At 39.7% G+C, this 21,128-nt stretch overlaps 2 protein-coding genes and 1 pseudogene across 2 annotated transcripts; 1 reads left to right on the top strand and 2 right to left on the bottom strand.

Annotated features, from left to right (window-relative positions):
* Positions 1-4,429: 4,429 nt before the first annotated feature.
* On the bottom strand, positions 4,430-9,011 carry sstr2a (somatostatin receptor 2a). The gene is made up of 2 exons (XM_060863837.1): positions 8,738-9,011; positions 4,430-7,674 (listed from the first exon to the last, which is right to left on the bottom strand). Exon 2 carries the CDS (start codon positions 7,611-7,613, stop codon positions 6,462-6,464), a length of 1,152 nt encoding a protein of 383 aa, XP_060719820.1. The 5' UTR covers positions 7,614-7,674; positions 8,738-9,011; the 3' UTR covers positions 4,430-6,461.
* Positions 9,012-11,478: 2,467 nt separating this feature from the next.
* On the bottom strand, positions 11,479-13,833 carry LOC132860187 (somatostatin receptor type 5). The gene has a single exon (XM_060891303.1). It carries the CDS (start codon positions 13,427-13,429, stop codon positions 12,389-12,391), a length of 1,041 nt encoding a protein of 346 aa, XP_060747286.1. The 5' UTR covers positions 13,430-13,833; the 3' UTR covers positions 11,479-12,388.
* Positions 13,834-17,668: 3,835 nt separating this feature from the next.
* Positions 17,669-20,604, top strand: LOC132857989 (uncharacterized; annotated as a pseudogene).
* Positions 20,605-21,128: the final 524 nt, after the last annotated feature.

Below are 21,128 nucleotides of genomic sequence, written 5' to 3'. Positions count from 1 at the left end.
TCACTCACAGTCACACACAGAACAGCTCTCTGTCTCTCCCTCAGTCACTCGGGTTCGCGGGTCTTTTCCGTTAACGTTTAGGGTTTCTTCAGCTTCTTACTTCAGGTTGTAACGTTAATAATACATACTTACTAACCAGTAGAGTTCTTTTAAACGTGGGTTCGTTCAGACGTGGTGCTTGCTTGGTAGAATGCGACTCGCATTGCGTCTCTGCCTGTCGGAGATTTTTTTTCTTTTTTAAACCTTCAGCTGTCTCTAACCAGTAACCAGACACTGTGTGTCTGACACGTTTTTGCTGTATTTCATAAAAACATAAAGGTAGTAAGCTATTGTTATAAATATTACAAATTAATTATTAACGGTTAAAGCCCCGCCCATTTCAAGACAAGCCCCTACTTCCGGGTTAGGCCCCACCCACTCCGAGTCAGAACCAGAATCAGAATCTTTGCCTTACAAGTCAGCACAAAATTGGGTTTTTGGACTGTTGGTGGCGCTAGAGGGCTTTTTTTTTTTTAAAAAATGGCTATTTTTAGTGATTTTTCTGTTATAGCACCAAGAAGTGGCCAATCGCCACGATTTTTGAACTGTGACCTCAGTTTGACCTCTTTCACATGTTTCCTAAGTTTGGTGTTGATAGCTCATTTAATTCTAGAGTTATTGACATTTTAGTAAAACTGGCTCCTCACAGTCCAAACTTTTTGGGCCCCCTTAAGGCCCCTGAATCAAAATTTCGACTTTTTTTCGAAAATTATTGTCATTGAGACTCCAGAGAATATTACTGCACTGGATTGGTCTTGATCAGGCGAAAAACCTAGGACTAGTTAGCAAAAGTAGGTTTCAAATAAAATGCGTGATAGCGAAAAAATTTAATCGCGGAAATGAAATTGGAGATATACGTTTTTTAAGTCATGAGCCAAGGATTCCAATGATATAAAGCACTTGAGATTTGGACATAGGGGTTTTAGGGGTTTAGGGGTTATGGGGACAAACACGTTTTGGGGCGCTGAAGCCTTACGGTTTGGGCTGCACGACCGTTTCTAGGGCGGAATAATAATAATAATAATAATAATAATAACTAGATTTGTAAAGTTCGTCGAGACAAACTTTGATGTTGGCTTTGACGGTGCAAGTATTCGCAAAGGCCGGTGCTTTTTGGAGGCGAGTGGACATAAGGGTTAGTGTTACTTTTGGAGGCAAGTGGACAGAAAGATTGTGAAAGCTACTGGACCGCTAGGGTGCCAATACTTTTGGAGGCGAGCGGACATGAGCATGTGACATGATCCGAATACCCATGAGGCAGTTCCCCTCATTGTGCTGAGTGTTTTGATATGTCACATGTCCATGTTGTGCAAATTTTTTATTTTCACGTGATGACACGTGACGACACGTGACGTGACGACCATAACACACGTGAGGCACTTCCCCTCATTGGGCTGAGTGTTTTGATATGTCACATGTCCGTGTTGTGCAAATTTTTTATTTTCACGTGATGACACGTGACGACACGTGAACACATGTTGTGCTAATTTTTGATTTCGCTTATTTTGGGGGCGGGACTACACGTGACGTCACGTGACGTGACCAAAATACACGTGGGGCAGTTCCCCTCATTGTGCTGAGTGTTTTGATATGTCACATGTCCATGTTGTGCTAATTTTTGATTTCGCTTATTTTGGGGGCGGGGCTACAGGTGACGTCACGTGACGTGACCAAAATACACGTGGGGCAGTTCCCCTCATTGTGCTGAGTGTTTTGATATGTCACATGTCCATGTTGTGCAAATTTTTGATTTCGCTTATTTTGGGGGCGGGGCTACACGTGACGTCACGTGACGTTACCAAAATACACGTGGGGCAGTTCCCCTCATTGTGTTGAGTGTTTTGATATGTCACATGTCCATGTTGTGCAAATTTTTTATTTTCACGTGATGACACGTGACGACACGTGACGTGACGTGACCATAACACACGTGAGGCACTTCCCCTCATTGGGCTGAGTGTTTTGATATGTCACATGTCCATGTTGTGCAAATTTTTGATTTCGCTTATTTTGGGGGCGGGGCTATACACGTGACGTCACGTGACGTGACCAAAATACACGTGGGGCAGTTCCCCTCATTGGGCTGAGTGTTTTGATATATGACATGTCCATATTGTGCTCATTTTTGATTTCGCTTATTCTGGGGGCGGGGCTACACGTGACGTCACCAGTATACCCGGTGGGGTGCCAATACTTTTGGCAAAAAGTGGCTACTGAGGGTTTGGACATTTCATGTCAATACTGCAGTCATTATGGGATTCTACTTATTATTATACTGCATAGAACACAGGAGAGAAGCCGTGCCTGAGCTCTGCGCACGCTGCGTGTGTGAAAGCTTAGAGGAATTTTAGGAATTCCCCATTCAAGTCTATGGGACGTTCCATCGTCGACTACGGGAAAACCGAAAGTTCCGTCGGAACGCCGAGTCCGGAACTTTGTCCGGAGTAACGTCCTAAAGAACCTCTCCGAGTTTGGTGTAAATCGCTCGAAAACTTGCCGAGTTATAAACCTCCAAAATTTATAAATTGAAGTGGATACGAAAAAAGGCCACTTTGAGCTTCCGTACCGGGAATGCCGGAATTCCGATCGCTTAGAAAAGTAGTAGCAACAAACTTCAGACCAGGGTCTACGACATATCCGAATTTGGTGCATGTGGCTCGAAAGCCCTAGGACGAGTTACTCTTGATAAATTTGTGGCTAAGAATAATAATAATAATAATAATAATAATAATAATAATAATAAGCTTATAAAGGAAATCAGAATGTTGGCTTCTACAAAGCCAACATAATAATAATAATAATAATAATAATAATAATAATAATAATAATAATAATAATAATAATGATAACAATAGGTGTCTACGCCCCTTCGGGGCTTGACCCCTAATAAGAAAACCGACAATAACAATAGGTGTCTATGCCCCTTTGGGGCTTGACCCCTAATAATAATAATAATAATAATAATAATAATAATAATAATAATAATAATAATAATAAAAATCCTAATGAAAACAATAGGTTTCCAGCGCTTCGCACTTGAACCCCTAATAATAATAATAATAATAATAAGAAGAAGAAGAAAACCGACAATAACAATAGGTGTCTACGCCCCTTCGGGGCTTGACCCTAATAATAAGAAAACCGACAATAACAATAGGTGTCTACGCCCCTTCGGGGCTTGACCCTAATAATAAGAAAACCGACTATAACAATAGGTTTCTACACCCCTTCGGGGCTTGACCCCTAATAATAATAATAATAATAATAACAATAAGAAGAAGAAGAAGAAGAAGAAGAAGAAGAAGAAGAAGAAGAAGAAGAAGACCTAACAGTACCCAGAATAAGACAACAGAGGGAGCCACTTAGTCATATTACCTGTTAAACAGTCACCAGCAAATTAATTGTATACTGTATTTGGAAATAGAGACAAACCTTGGGCACTAGTAGCTCAGTGGTTATATTGACATTGGACTTCTTGGGAGTTCAAAACCCACTGCTAATGTGCCACTCAACTGACAATTGCTCAGTTGTATGAATGAGATAAATGTACTGTAATGTAAGTCCCTCTGCACTTATATCAAGTGTTGTAAATTTACATTGCATTTATAAGAGGTCAATATGGGGTTATAATATTTACTGTTTTCTTTAGTAAAAGTAGCTAGTGAGACTATTTTGGTTCTAGTTTTTCACAAATATAAATCTCACTTATAAAGCCAGATAATGCCAGACCTGTGAAATAATGAATGTTTTAGTAAGGAGCACCACATACTAAAAGCGTCTTTGGAACACACATACATGGACCTAATGCTGATGAAGTCTCATACACAACCAGCTACAATTATACTATTCCCCAGACCGTAATGTACTCTTTATGGGCAAATGTATGTGGACATCTGACTATCACACCCATATGTGCTTCTTCCTAAAATTGTTGACACAAAGTCAGAAGAACGTGTTGTAGTTTGATAATTTTATTGGAATTATACTGAAATTGAACTGGAAATAAAAGGCCCAAACCTGTTTTCAAAGATAGAATAGGAAGAACTCAAGTGGCCTACACAGAGACCTGACCTTAACCCCACTCAAAATCTTTTGGATGAACTGGAGCATCAACTGCACCCTAGGCCTCTTACCCAACATTATTCAGTGTCTACTGTGTCCAGTTTTATAACAGTAAATAGGGTGCTGGAATTGGATGATCAGATGTGCATTTGGACATAATGTGTATAAATACATATAGTTTATGAATTGTAGGGAATGCAAGCATGTGACAACTATAGACACTAAAGAGTCATTTCAAAGGCAAATTCCTAATGATCTCCAGCAATATTAGCCTGTGGCCATGACACCTTCAGTATGATTCTACGTTAAAAAAAAACAACAACTATGATTTGTTCGAGCCACTCGCAAATGCATGTTTAATGTTCCTCAGTTATAGGAGAGTTTTGATTACATTTGCAATTTAGCAGCTTTAGATATCTGCAAGTCAAATATACAGCACATATACACACAGTTCTTTGTAAAATTCATAAGCTGTCTGAATAAACTTGCTTGTTTACTTGCTTAAACACTAAGCATTTATGTTTATAAATTACTTATAACTCTTAAGTGTTTTTTAATATAATGAGCAGTCCTTGTTAAACATGTTTACAGTGCATTGGAAGTTGTCTGGTGCTATAAGGTTTTACCAGAGGATACAGTGTAATAGGAGAATCTATTACAACATCATAATCTCACATAGACCAATAATACCACAAAACGTTCTGGTTATGGTTGTCATACTTTATACAAAAAAAGGTTCTTCAACTGACTCGGCCAAATGTTCTTTCTGTCCCTTAAGGTTACTGGGCAGTAAGATGTAGACAGTATGAGCATCTTTCACTCCATTTTCTAATCCAACTAATTCACTTTGTCCTTATTTTTTGTATGTTTGTCATCATATTTAGTTTATTCCAAGACAGAAGATAAATTAATGAATTTCTTAGACTATTGTTTTTCAATTGTTTTTCTCTTCTTACATTTTTAAATAAAGTATTTTTTTAAACCTCTCATTGAGGCTGCCAATAAAAACACTTGTATATACTACATTTTGCAACATGCATACCTGCTCTGGCCAATTTAACAATTACATGGATTAGCTGGACTACCTCTGGACACAAACCTGTGTTTCCCTTTCTATACCACACAATATTACATTGCTAACTTTATATAGCAAAAGTAAATTCTCCATTTTTTCCAATGATCAAGTTTTTATAGAATTTAATGTACTATTGTGTACTACATGTACTATTTACAGATAAACGAACACTATGTAGATTAACAGGTTTAAGATATTTATACAATCACACATACAAATGTAATGCTTGTATAATATATAAAACGTATGATTTAGATATCTGCACATTATTTTTCAGGCATGGTAATGTATTATTGTTAATATAGTTTGGTTGACCACAGCATGCCAGCTATTTGTGAGCATTTTTCCCACTCTCTGCATCTTCTTCAGAATTCATGTCTAAATTCTTTTTTATGGATTAACCATTATCAGTGTCTTGAGTGGAAATTAAATATCCAATTATCCTTAACAATCTGTCATTACATACATATTTGGACATATATTTTACTGATGGGAGTTTCTCTCGGATATTGCAGCCAAGGACTGATAAAGTATACCCCTTAAATTGCCCCCCCCTCCAATAATCTTAATCCTTCTGTCCATTTCTTTTTCTGTATAACTAATCACCCAAATATAAATTCATTTCTTTTTTTATTGTCTCTAATTCAGCAAGCAATGCCTAAGTGAATAGCACAGCAGCATCCAGACACCTGCATTTAGAATGACTGCAAGATGTTTTTAAAGTAAATACATTTAGTATTTATATAACTGAATGTCACAACCATGTGGTGTCAGAAAAATTATTTCTTATCTGATATGCAAATGAAAAACTCCTTGAAATTAACACATTATCATAATAACAGAGGGTTTTTGCAAGTCAACATTTTCTCTCTTGAGAGTTCATTTCTGTTTCCCTTATCAGGACAAAATAATTTCTTCATTAATATATATGAACAAACAGCAACAGTTATGGCTATTGCTCACAGAATCATAACGCAAACAAATGTGGTTGAGTGTCATTCTTAATATGCCTTTATGATTGTGGTCTCTTTTTGCTGGATCCCGGTTTTCTTAAAATATGCACAAAGATGATTCCAAAGAAGAGATAGTAGTCCTCCCCCTTTATAGTCAATATTGTCAGTGATGTCTGGACATAAAATGAAGTGATTAAAAAAGTTACCTCTGAATTAACCAATCCTGTACAATTTATTGGGTCCCCTAAAAGTGTTCAAAATCAGGCAAAGTGGACTCCTTTAAGTAGTACTGGTTATCTTTTTGTAAATCCAGATTTCCTAGATGGCCATTCCTAGATGCTTGTCTGAAGATCGCCATTAAGTAGGGCAGCATTTTGTGTCTCTGTGATGATATCATTGACCATCCGTGTCCTGTCCTGCCGACTGTCACTACGCTCAATTTCATCCAGGCCTCCCACCCTCTTGAGGCAAAGAACATTCTGAAAGCTCTTCTTGAAGTTATCTGACAAGAATGCATAGAGAATGGGGTTGGCACAGCTGTTGGCATATCCCAGTACTACTACAAAATCAAAAGTGCTCTTCAGCACTGGTGTAGGGATGAGTGTGCCTGTCACAGATGCCACATTAAACATGTAGAATGGTAGCCAGCAGAGCACAAACACAACTACCACAATGGATACCATGCGTGTTACTTTGCGCTCAGAGCGCTTTCGCTTGCTGGAGCAAACTCTCATGCCTGAGGACTTTACCTTGATTACGATGAGCAGGTAGCACAGGCAAATAACAATAAGTGGCAGAAAGAAGCCCAAGAAAAACGTATAGAAGATGAAGATAGTGTAGTAGGTATTTTGAGGTTCTGGCCACAGCATAGTACATGTCCGTGCCTCATTCTTATTAGTGTTCAGGCCACTAAAGATCATAATGGGCAAATTAACCAGCAGTGACACCCCCCACATCGCAAGGCTGATGCTTTTGGCCACTCTTGGCTTGCGCCATTTAGTAGACTTGATTGGATGTACCACAGCAAGATAACGGTCAATGCTCATTACGGTCAGGAAGAAAATGCTGGTGAACTGGTTCAGTGAATCCATGGTAAGGACAATACGGCAAATGGCAGCGCCAAAAGGCCAGTGAAGCAATGCTAGCTGAATTGCAATAAAGGGCAAGCTAATCATACACAGAACATCTGCAACAGCCAGGTTAAGAATATAAATGTTGGTGACAGTCTTCATCTTAGCATACCGAAGGATCACATACATGACCAATGCATTTCCACAGAGTCCAACAGCACACACCACAAAGTACACAAAGGTGATAACCACAGAGCTTGTCCGGTCAAAGGCATGGTGAGTGGTGTTGTTAAAAAAATCCTCTGGGTTAAACTTAGACTCATTTACTGGGAAGAAGCTGTCATAAAGAAGGGGCTCAAGAAAGGAAAGGTTAGGAGGAGCAGGGAGTAATGTCCATGACTCCATTTTTACCATAAGTCTGTTTAGAAGAGCTTTTTTCTTTTATGATAAAGAAGTCCATACCATCATGTCAGACCTATGCAGGGGCAGAGAAAAAAAATTAGTATATAATCAAAGAAAATGCACATAATAATTATAATAAAAAAAAAAAATACATAATAATTATCAACTGCCACCAGTCAGGAGGGAAAGGTTGAGCACTGAATCTCCATTTGTAATGTGCAGAATGAGGTTTGTGTGTGTGTGGGTGTTGGTGGGGGGTGGGGGGGTGGCATTCTTCATTTGGTTATTATGACCTTATTATAACCAAATGCAATGTTTTAAAGAAACTTTAAATTTTACTTTTGACCACTAAAGAAAGGAAAAAAGATTAGGATTGATCACTATTCAAAAACATGTTCTAAATGATTAAATAGTCATGGCACCTACAGATGGCAGAGTAACTCGATACTTTGGACAAGTAGGACTTTACCCACTGTGTTTGATCTCTGATCGAAGCTTGTCTACAGTGCTGTGTCAAATGTTGGTTTAATTGATCTACATTGAGCAAACCAGTCACAGTGCCCTGGGAAATGCTTTTATGTGAATGCGTGGCAAAAAATGCTGAGGCAGAATAAAGTCACAACCACCTTTTAGATGCTGACACCTTTTGTTTAGTTTAGTTGTACAGCATCACTTGTATGTTACATTTGAAATGTTAAATCACAAAGTAAGGGCAAGAGTATAGAAGAGAAACTACTGTAATCACATTGTAAAAAAGAAGTGTTCAGATTGACTCAGCTGAGTCAGACAATAGTTTGTCCATATGTTGAATTAACAAGAGTTGTTTCTGTTCCTGCTCTTATCAGCATTCCATTTATTTCTGTTAAATTAGTTTGTTTTATTGCTATACCTTTTGTAGGTTTGCTCTAACAAGTTGTGTAAATATATCTTACTAATCATATGATAAATGTTAGCAAAGTACTAAATGAAGCTTGTCCATGTTGTTCAAAGTAATTAATTCTGTTATCATTTCTAAAATATACATTAATCATCCTTAACATATCTATCTATCTATCTATCTATCTATCTATCTATCTATCTATCTATCTATCTATCTATCTATCCTTTATATATATATATACTGTATAGAAGTTTACCTTTGACGCAGTAGATCTTTAAGATCCTCATTCATCATAACGGACAAATTTACAAAACATCACTCCGTTTCTTCGTCCATTCAGTTGTTCTGTTGTCCGTGGGTTTAGAGATGACTTTTCCCTACCGATCATTAATCACTGTAGAAAACAGTTACGGATTTTTTTTTTTTAACAATTTGTTTAGGGAAGAAGGATCAAATAAAATTCCTGGGCTCGTGCTGAACAGCAGTATTCAAACAAACTACCTAACGTGCGCGCGCACACACGCACGCACGCACGCACGCACACACACACACACACACACACACCCGCCTCGCGCTCGCTTGAGTGACGGGTAAAAAGACTGAGCGACTTGTACTGTGCGCGCGCCGCAGCTCTGCGTTCCGCGTGCAGATGGCGCTGTCGCACTTAAAACCCTCCCCAATATACTGAGACTGCTGCAGGTTAATAAAGTCTAAAAATGCTTCAATCTGCGCTAATATCGGGCGCCTAAATTAAAATATTAAAATAAAATATAATAGTATTACACTCTCGTGTTGCCTTGAGGGTCTTGTTAAGACGATAAGGATTAACCACAGGGGTGAAGTCACTTACTCAATAACACAACCACATACAGTAACAGCCCATGCATTTTAATACATTTATTTTAATTTAATACATGATATAAAATACATCCCAGTTTTATAAAGACAGATATTATTTATTTTATCTTACATCATTACATACATTTTTATTACAGTTTGTCTATTTAAAGCTGAGCTGAATATGAGATAGAATGTTTTCAGAAATGCTTTATATGTGCAAACAACATGGGCTCATGGCATCACAATTGTAAATGCACTCCTATATATAACTAATACAGAGCACTGAAAGAATGTGAATGTGTTTATCTCAATCAATTGGCAGAAATTCCAGTTTTGTTTGTGAGTGCTTTCTTGACAGTTCTCATCAGTCTAGTTCTTAATTGGGCTCATAATTGGGCTCTAATTGTGGAATGATCCCACAAGAAAAGATTCGGTATTTTGTCAAGTGAACTGATCGTTTTTATCAAAACTTGGTTTTGAACTTTGAATTTTTGAAGTATGTACATTATCCTCATTGTTTATTTTTTTTATTTATTTTTTTTAGCATAGAGGCCACCTAACATAAAATAGCTTCATATTACAGGTTAGCTTGTTTTGGACTTTTAGAGGACTTTTATTTGTCATGTATACATTATAACACACATTTAGCTGGGGTCTGTACAGTAGGTGCTTGAATAGAAAATTCCACTATATTTAAAAGTTGTTTAAAGATGATTGGCTTTGATTTTATATCATTTTAAATCATGCCTTCTCTCCAAGCTGGCATCTGAAGCTTTTCAAGGACCAGAACTAAAAAAAAAGCAGTTTGAAATGTCACTCAATAAAACAGGATGTGACAACTGGAGTGCAATATAATGGGGCAGAACCTTATTAAACTTAACAGCACTTACACTGAACCCCCTTGTTTATTGAACTTCTCAAATAAATGACGACTGTCCTTAACCTGTTTCTTGCACTACACTGGTGATCCATTCCACCAAGGAAAAAGTAATTAACTTATCATGCATTTTCAACCAATGTAAAATATGAATTACTGTATTGACTCAAATCTGTTATAAAGTTAGTTAGAACACTGTTAAGTTTCTGTGTATAGAGCATTATGATTCTGTGTTTAGCTGCCTGTGAGCAGGGTGACAAGAACAGATAGCACAGTTAGTAAATTTTTTGATAGTCAAAAACCGTATAAAAGTGCAACAATAAAATTATAAGATTAAAATCTATTAAGCTTGGTAAAAAACCTCTTAAATACTTAAATACGTATACAAATTCTTTAAGCCCTGAGTATCTACATTCATATAAGCCATTAACCTCCATTGTCAAGTGTGACATCACATATACATAATAATTTACACATATAAACAATAATGAACTTTTGGTAAAAATAGAATAATAAAAAAATTAATAACCTTGTATGGTCTGACACACATAACATATTACTTTTATTTCCTGTAGCTTTATTAAAAAGATTTGCAAATAGGCTGATATTTTTATTTTATGCCTCTTGGGACAGGAATGCATGGAAACTGAACTAACTAAGCTTATTAAAAATTCAAGCATATTGAATATAAAAAAAAACATCAACATGTATTATTACAGCATACATAGCATAATATTTCATGGATATATTTAATGGAGGCAAGAGATAGTAGAAGTAAGATATCATACTTTATAGCAGATATGCATTTGTGTGCAATTTGATGAAACATGTGGATGGGTATGTGTGCATGTTGCTTTGCAATGGACTACCCTACCGATCAGGGAGAATTGTGACCAGTATTCTGAGAATAGGCTCCAGATCTACAATAACACTGGCCAAAATAAAGAGGCTACTGAAGGATGATGAATTAATTAATTTTGAAGCATGAGTTGTATTGTGACATATAGAAGAGATTAATTTTTAATCTGTAATAGCTGTGAGTGGCAAGTAGAGGCATACAAAAATAAGCTGCATCCCAAGCCATTCAACTTCCTATATCTAGAATAAATAAGTTGTCAGTATTTATAAAATCTGATGATGATGATGATGATCATGAAGATTATTATTATTATTATTATTATTATTATTATTATTATTATTATTATTAGTAGTAGTAGTAGTAGTAGTAGTAGTATTTATTTATTTATTATACTTTGGGGACGCACACACAGGCAATTCAATCCAATTACATTTTATTTGTTTACCACTATTTAACAATAGACATTATCACAAAGTGACCATTTTCAACTTATTACTGGCTACATAATGGCAAAATCACAGCTAGACAATGTTTACATTAGTATTGAAAGCTATACCACACATGCTAATTTCAATGTATAAAAAATTGCTATAAAATAACACAAAAGACAAATACAATGAAACACACAGCATGAAATATAAAACAGAGAACAATGTAAATCATGTTTCATTTTCAAACAATGAAAAATTAACGTAGAGTCACTTATATGAAGTCATACCCTGTGCAGAAATCTTGAGCTAATCTACCATAGCATAGTAAAATGAAGCATGTCAGTGTTTCCCAGGATGTCTAATCCATTAACAGTCTCTAAATAAATTCCTTATGTCTCACATTCTTCATTCATGTCAAATGTTGTAACAAACATTCCAGCTTGTAGTGTTCATTCCCAGTTGAGTGCCATGGCAACAGCAACATCATTCTTATATTCACAGTCGGCTAAGAATCACTCATATATGGGGTCCGGACATTAATAGGGCAAATGAATTACATAATCCTCAACATGACATTCCATCCAAGGAGAGAGGCACAACACAAACATTCTCTCAACTCATTTGTTTCATTTGCATCCCAGCTGGTTGTCATTGTGTTCTCCAACAAGCCAGCTAGATTTCTTTATTCCCCACTTGTCAGAATTATCAGTCTGTCATAAAATTGTTTTTACAAAAGATTTAGACTCGACTACATTTTATTATTATGAGATTAATATAATATCTAATGATTATCTGATATGAAAATCAAGCATGGTACATTTAAAGGATGTTAAACATAAAAATCCATGTTTACAACATATACATTTTTTTTTACAAACCACTGAAATATAGATTTTGAAATTAAGTTAGCACACTTACATCTTGCCCAGTTGTGTAATGCAGGTCATATGCCTCTGTATCTCTGTTGCAGTGCATCCTGGAATGGTTTATGTGGGGGCAGAGTAAAGTGTGGAAATATCTGTTGAAGGTCTCTGATAGGCAAGCATACAGGATGGGGTTAGCACAGCTCCATGAATAGGACAAAAGCACTGCAATCTCAAAGCCACGTGCAAAAGTGAGTGTCACATTTGTACCATACAATGAGCAGAAGTTGACGACATAGAAAGGTAGCCAGCATATCCCGAAAACCATAACCACAGCTACCACCATCTTGGTAACCTGCTTCTCAAATCTCTGGCTCTCCTCTGAGGAGGAACACCTACTGTCATATTGCCTGGAATTCCTTAGAGTCACTACCAGAGTTGTGTAGAAAATTATCATCACCATGAAGGGGAGAACGAAGCCCAGTACAAAAGTGTACGTGAGGAAAGTCATCCAAAATTTGCCCACAAACATGTCAGCCATACACAAGCCATACTGCACAGTGAAGTGGAGAGCCATGGGCAAGACAGAAATCAAGGAGAAAAGCCAAAGAAATGCAGAGATTATTTTGGCCCGCTTTGGAGTTCTCCAGCGTGCAAAGCGAAGAGGGTCTACTAGGGCCATGTAGCGGTCCACGCTCATTACTGTGAGGCAGAACACACTGGTAAACTGGTTGATTCCATCTAGCACCATGACCAGTTTGCAGGCCACATCACCAAAGATCCATTGGTTCTGGAAGTTCTGAAAAGCCACAAATGGGAGCCCAACCATAAATAGTCCATCTGCCAAAGCCAGGTTGAAAATATACACAGTTGTGGCAGATGCCATTTTATCCAGCTTGAGGATGGCAATGATGACCAAAGAGTTTCCTCCCAATCCTGTGATGCATACAGCTAGGTGCAGGATAGCCATGGTCACACTGAAGCCATCAGTGCTCTGTGGAAAACTATGAAACGTCTTACTGTTTAAGTCCACAGCTGTGTTATTGCCCACAAACATTTGTAAAACTGATGTTGTCATGCTGCATGGAAATTCCAGTATTAATGAAGGTCAATTATTTTAAAAAGATAAAAGTTCTAAGTACAAATTATTAAATTTATTTAGGCTATATCTTTAAAGTAAAAATCTACAGAGAAAGTAGCTGAGAAAAGTGCAATAATCCTTCAGAATAAGTAGTGGGTGTTCGACCCTCCTGACGAGTTCTTATATAGCTCTCCAGCGGTGTTCACGGGGTGCTCATGTATCTCTGTTTGTGTGTGTGTGTGTGTGTGTGTGTATGTGAGAAAGTCTTAGAAAAGTGAGGTAGTGACAGCTTTATTCCATCTGGGCTGTTTATCTGAAAAGCTATGCTGGCTCACTCCAATCTGCTGTCATGTAGTTTCCAGGGTGCCATCTGTTACACTACTTTTGTTGTCATAACTAAATATTCACTTCTGAAAAGTGCTATCTAGTCCCCTTTTTTCAAATACCCCCCCTCCTCTGCCTTTCTTTCTCTCCTTTTCCTTCCTCCCTCCACCCCTCTTTCCCTTTTTCCTCGCTGTTCAGTGGGGGGTCAATCAGTGAGGACCGACCCCCAGCTTCCTCTCAGGGCCACCCACCTTCCAGACATAGCACAGGACCAGAGATAGTGACACTCCGGACTTTCACCCTCTGTTTCTTATTTTTTTATCTACTCTTTTTTAAGTCTTCCAATCTGTCTCTATGAACTGCTCACTGATTCTTTTTTGTAGTGGTCTGGAGATCATTTATCACTGGGAGGAGTTGCAGAAAACTATGGCAAATGGAATGGCATCAGATAAAAGGAGGTGAATGGTGAATGATTACCTTAGAGCTGTTCCCCCTCAGACACGCATTGCTGGAATACCTGAAATATAGAAAAACACAAAGACAAACAGACAAAACTAAAGGGTAACAATATAATAATAAATGTTTTCGACAAAGTCTCTTAGACCTAGATTATGGACATTGGGATTCTCACATTTCCATTCTTTGTAGGATAGACCAGACATTTGATTTTTAATACAGAATAGCAGCCTAAAGGGATATTTGTACAATTGATAGTAAAATGACACATAAATAAAAACAATAGCAATGAGATTTTATCATCAGACATACAGAATCTGAATGAACCCGGAGGTTTTTATCACATACATAGCTTGAAATGAAAACCAAACTGAGGGTCACATTTTAATTGACAGTAAATTAGATCAGTAATTGATGGTTGGGATTCAACACTATTAACCACACAACCCTGTTATGCTAATGTTGTCCTAACATGAAGAACAAAATTTTAAAAGGCTGTTAATATAGTAATATAATAATTTTTAGGTCCCCAGTCAAAATTTTAATTAATTAAATTACATTTTATTTGTGTACCGCTTTTAAACAATAAACACAAAGTGACTTTACTCAAATATAGAAATTAAGGATATAAATTTAAAATATATCCCTATTGAGGAGATGAACTTTCTGAGATGATAGATATGCAGGGATCTTGACAGGAATCAGACGCAAAATGGAGACACTGGATAGCGTGATTATAAATTATGTCATTTCTATAACTGTGTATGTGGTCAAAACTGTTCATATCATTTTCAGTCCAAAACCATCTTTATAGTTTTTCTAAGTGGTACTATTGACAGTACTGTATATCCAGGCTCAGTAGCAGTAATGTCATCCTCAGTAGCAATGAGTAGTTTCAACCAACCAGAGATAGGGCATCAGAATGAATCAGGCAGGAAAGAAACAGGCAGGACAGGAACAGACCAGTGGAGCAGAAGCGGTCGTGATCACAGGTATCTCAGGAACAGCAAGTGTACAGTAGCTTAACAGAGCCAGAGTGAGACAGAGTGAGAGCAACAGAAACAGACATTATTAGGTATACATATTGTCACCTAATGTTTGAAGACAATACAAATGTGTGCAAACTGCAAGCAGGGACTCTAGCAAGAGTGACATATGCATAAAGGGAGAAGGTGCAAAAAGAGAGCCAGAAGGTAACAGAGACATAAGTGTACACTTAGATATAAAGCAGCTAAACAAACTGTGTGAACATGTTAGGGTGTTGGGGACACGAGTTGGTGGACAACATCCAAACTTCCCAGTTCACCAAAATACTATGCCTACAAAGAAAAAAATTCATTCAGAAAAGTCTTTGTCAAACAAATATGTTGTCAGCCTAGATTTAAACAACTTAAACAATGACACTCTGTCTGAATCCTCAACACTAATTGAATGGCTGTTCCAGAACTGCGGAGCTTTGTATAAGCTTTGCCACCAATTGTAGCCTTCACTATTTGATGTACCAACAAATAACCTGCACCTTTTGCTCAAAGTAGTTGTGACTGTTCATAAAAAAAAAAAAAGAAAAAAAAAAAGAAAAAAAAAAGATTTCGCTCAGGTACGGCAGTGCAAAACCTTTTACAGCTTCAGAAATTCAAATTTAAATTTATTTGTATAAATTAACAAAGGATATTGTCTTAAAGCAGCTTCTTGAACACAAACATAAAACAAAAAGTTAATACAAATATTAATATACTACAAAAATTCAAGATTAATATTAGATATATTTAAATGTCTTTCTATTTATCCCCAATGAGCAAGACTGAGGTGACTGTGGCAAGGAAAAACTTCCTTAGATGGAAGAGAAAGAGAGAAGCAGTAGAGAGGAATTAGCGTGGCTGGTGTTCATAATATTAGCAAGCACTAGATGATAATGTACATGTACTAGAGCACAAAATTATGGGAAGTATTATGTGTACACCTGACTAAAGAAATAGGTTTTTAATCTACATTTAACCTGGGAAAGTGTGTCTGAGCACCGAACACTTTCAGGAAAGCTAATCCAAAGTTTGGGAGCTAAATACGAAAATGCTCTACCACCTTCAATAGATTTTGTTATTCTGGGAACTACCAGAAGTCCCGAGTTTTGTGATTTCAGAAAGCGTGAAGGATTGTAGCGTGTTAGTAGACGAGTTAGATACATGGGACATAAACCATTAAGAGACGTGTACATAAGTAGCAGAAGTTTAATCAATTTTAAACTTAACAGGTAACCAGTGTAAAGATGATAAAATTGGGGTGATATCATATTTTCTTGTCCTGTTAAGAACTCTGGCACCTGCATTTTGGACTAGCTTGTTTATAACCACCTAGTAATGCATTACAATAATCCAGTCTGGAGTTCATTAATGCATGAACTAGCTTCTCAGCATCAGATAAAGATAGGATGTTTCTTAGCTTGGCAATATTTCTAAGGCTGTTTTTGTAATATGGGAGATATGATTTTCAAAAGACAAGTTGCTGTCTAATATAACACCTAGGCCTTTCACTGTTGACGAGTAGTTACAGTACATCCCTCTAAATGGAGATTGAATTTTGAGAGCTTCTGTGTACTGGTTTTTGGACCAATAAGTAGTATTTCTAAGTAGTATTTCTTTCTTAGCAGAATTTAACAACAAAAAATTGGTCTAGCCCCTTTAAGAGCAAGCTCCCAAACAAGGGGCACTCGATGTTGGAGATTCAAGGAATGGAGGAGCTGGGTTTTCACTGCCGAGTAAGACAGACCGTTTGACCGCCGCGACCTTTCAGAGGATGTACAAATACGTGGGGCAGTCCGTATGCTCGCTGAATGCCGTGACTTTACTGTCAGCATATCAAGCGGAGATTTTGGGGCGGCAGTTGGACTCAGGTGTACCGAACTCTGGGACGAAATCTGTGTCGTGAACGACCTGATTTTGCGCTCCTCACGCGGTGCGATTGAGAGCTGTGGCCACGTAATGGGCCTGGCCGTGTCAGGTGAGCGAGCGCTGTGGTTAAACCTGTCAGGCCTGGGCGATGTTCAGAAAGCGGAGGTGATGGATGCCCCTTACAACCCGACTAAGGGTTTATTCGGGCCCGCTCTCGAGAAAATGAGAGAAACCAGCACCCTCAGAAAACAGGAGGATGAGGCTTTTCACCTCTGTTTGCCACGCAAGCAGGCGGCGTGACCACCCTCTCAGTTAAGTTTGATAAGGGCTCATTATGTTCGCTCTCCTCCAGTTCAGAGTCGAGAGGGAGGTCAGAGCCATGTGCAGTGTTACCAAGCACTCACACACACAGGGGAATTGTTGATAAAACATGCATTATCGCAGCCAAGCCATGGGCTGAGGGCGATATGCTCCCCAGGTTCGAGAAACATATCAATAAATGTTGCACTATCGCAGCCAGGCAAACAGCCGAGGGCGATTATGTTTTAAAAAAAACAAAAAATACAAAGTCATGAAAAGCACTCCCCCAGTCCCTCCGCTGGGGGCAGTGCTCGCTTCCCCGTCAGCGGGAGCCCGCACGGCGCGTGTGATGACGTCATCACTGCACGACGATGGCGGGGCGGAAGTATACGGGGGCCTTCTCTCTGCCCGCATAGCCAGCTGGCACGCATGCGCAGTTCATCCATGGGTTTTAGCAACAGTTTCACGGGGATACAGACTCCAGTTTGCCATGAAACCACCTCGTTTCAACGGGCTGATCATGTCTCGTGTTTTGACGGCCGAAATCGAAACCCTCCTGCACAAGCAGGCAATCAGAGTGGTACACGGGGAGGAAAGCCGTCAGGGCTTCTATTCCCATTATTTCATTGTTCCGAAGAAAGGCGGCACAGCCCTCCGTCCTATTTTGGATCTACGTATATTAAACAAGCACCTCAGAAAGTATTCATTCAGAATGCTGACACACAAGGTGCTGTGTCGATCGATTCACCCAAACGATTGGTTTGTGACGATAGATCTAGCGGACGCATACTTACACATGTATCCCTCTCACAGGAAATTCCTCAGGTTTGCACACGTTTGCATAAGACACAGCATACGAATTTCAAACTATACCATTCGGGCTGTCGTTAGCTCCGAGGGTTTTTACCAAATGTGTGGAGGCAGCTCTGTTCCCGTTGAGGGACAGGGGCATAAGGATATTGTCTTACATAGACGATTATCTGATATGCTCGTCGTCAAGAGAGCAAGCCATAAAAGACGCAGAGATTGTCCTGAATCACCTCAGAGACCTGGGTTTCAGGATAAACATGATGAAAGAGCCGGTTGGTGCCCTCTCAACATACGGAGTATTTAGGGCTCAACTTGGACTCCCTTTCGTATCAAGTCATGTTGACGGAAGAGAGAATAGCGTCTTTCACTCAATGTCTCGCTTGTTTTCAGAGGGGACGAGTGGTCCCGTACAGACTGTGCTTACGAATGCTGGGGCTTATGGCTTCGGTGATCGCGGTAGTGCATTTGGGGCTACTCAAAATGAGGGATTTTCAGCGCTGGATCACGCGTTTGCGTCTGTGCTCTCGCCGGCATCTCAGCCGACCGGTGAGAGTCAATCATGCATGCGTCGAAGCGCTCAGACACTGTAAAAGCCCTGTGACGCTCGGGTCAGGGATTCCCTTAGGGCCGGTGTCATCGAGAGTAACTAAGACAACGGACGCGTCCTTGAAGGGTTGGGGAGCAACCCGAATGGGCAGAACTGTGAACGGCGCGTGGCCGCCACAGCTGATGCACAGACATATAAACTATTTGGAGCTATTAGTGGTGTGGCTAGCGCTGAAACATTTTCTGAGTTTTCTCAGAGGTCAGCATGTTTTAGTGAAAATGGACAACACCACAGTGGTTGCTTACATCAACCGTCAGGGGGCACACGCGCCCTTCAGCTGCATTGGTTGGCAAAGAAGCTGATCGTGTGGAGCGACACACGGCTTCTGTCTCTCCGGGCGACACACGTTCTGACAGAGGTACGGTCAGGCTGCCGTAGATCTCTTTGCCTCGCAAGAAAACGCTCAATGCCCTCTGTATTTCTCTCTGGTGGACGCAAATGCACTGATGGGTGTGGATGCTTTAGCCCATCAGTGGCCGGACATCTGTATGCTTCTGTATGCATTTCCCCCTCTGAGCTTAATCTCCCCCACTTTAGCCAGAGTGAGGGAGCAGCGTCTGTCATTAATTCTGATAGCCCTGTGCTGGCCATCCCGACATTGGGTAGCAGAGATAGTTCAACTATTGTCGGGGCAGCCGTGGCCCCTCCCCTCACGGAGGGACCTCCTGTCTCAGGTGGGGGGGAAATTTACCATCCTCATCCGGACATGTTAGCCCTCTGGGCCTGGCCCATGAGAGGTGGAATCTGAATGCGGCTGGCTTGCCCTCGTCAGTTATACATACTATACAGAGTGCGAGAGCCTCCTCTACCCGCGCTCTTTATAGCAATAAATGGCGTGTTTTTGAAGAATGGTGTGGGCGGAGAGTGATTATCCCTTTTCAATGCTCTGTTAGGGATATATTGTGCTTCCTCCAAGAACTGCTTGATAAAAGGAAGGCTTTCTCCACCATTAAGATGTACCTGGCAGCTATTCCAGCCTGCCATGTTGGTTTTGGGGAAAAGTCGGCAGGCCAGCACCCTTTAATAAGTCGTTTTATGAAGGGGGCGCGCCGCATACGGCCGGTGTCTAGACAGATGGTTCCTTCATGGGATCTGCCCATCGTCTTAGATGCCTTGTCTCAACATCCATTTGAGCTGATAGAGGCGGTGAGTCTTAAGTATCTCTCTCTTAAGACGGCACTGCTCCTGGCTTTGGTGACAGACAAGCGTGCGAGTGATTTACATGCTTTGTCGGTTAGCCCGTCTTGCTTACAATTCGCTCCAGGGCTCACTAAAGTTTCTTTTCGTCCTAACCCTGCTTTCATGCCTAAGGTTTTGGAATTGGCATATAGGTGCCCGTCTACTGTACTGGCGGCTTTTCATCTTCCTCCGTTTTCTTCTCCGGAGGAGCAGAAACGTAATACATTATGCCCGGTGTGGGCTCTTCAGGCATATGTGGACAGAACAGCTGGTTTCAGAACTTGTGTCCATCTGTTTGTGTCTTGGGCTACTCCTCACACTGGAAGCCGTTATCTCGGCAGCGGCTATCCCACTGGATTGTGGAGGCGATATCTGTGGCTTATGGTTGCAGGGGTCTTCAGCCCCCTAAGGGTTTGAGAGCCCACTCCACTAGGGGTATGGCCATATCGTGGGCTTTACTCAGAGGAGTTTCTGTTCTGGACATTTGCTTGGCGTTGAGTTGGGCAACGCCGCATACATTTGTGCGATTCTATTGGCTAGACGTTTTGGAGCCCTCCTTAGCGCACGCGGTGCTGGGAGCCGGTTCTTCTGTACCCATTTGGAAACAGTGATATGGGTGCATTCCGGGAGCTGTCTATATCTCCCATAGTGAAACACAGAGCGAAGTTAGAAAAAGAACTTTGGGTTACTTAACGTAATCCCCGGTTCTTTGATAACAGAGTGAGGTGTTTCACCAGCACTTCCCTCCTTGCACTTGGACGGGAAGAAATCTTGTTAATGACGTAGACAGGGGTCGACCTGTCTGATATAGGCAGGGCAGAGCCTGGTCACAGGTCGACCTGTCTGTCAAAGACAGATGTGGTGTCATAAGAGCTTCCGTAGTAGTATTAATTTCGTCAGACGAGATGAGACGAAATATGTTCGTTAACAACCTTTTTTTCATGACTAAGACAAGACGATGACAAGACTGCTCCACTGTCCAAAAATGCTGACTAAGACTAAATTAACATGCATTATTGTTGACGAAAAAAGACGAGACGGAAATGTTTTGTATAAAATAAAAACTAAGATAAAATCTCTCTTCATTTTCGTCTACAATTGTCTCAGTTTTTTCATCAGCTGTTACACCTTTAAA

Source organism: Tachysurus vachellii, chromosome 2, assembly GCF_030014155.1.
Source record: "Tachysurus vachellii isolate PV-2020 chromosome 2, HZAU_Pvac_v1, whole genome shotgun sequence".
Lineage (NCBI taxonomy): Eukaryota > Metazoa > Chordata > Actinopteri > Siluriformes > Bagridae > Tachysurus > Tachysurus vachellii.
The sequence above is the reverse complement of the archived record's forward strand: the minus strand, read 5'-3'. Positions and strand labels throughout refer to the sequence as shown.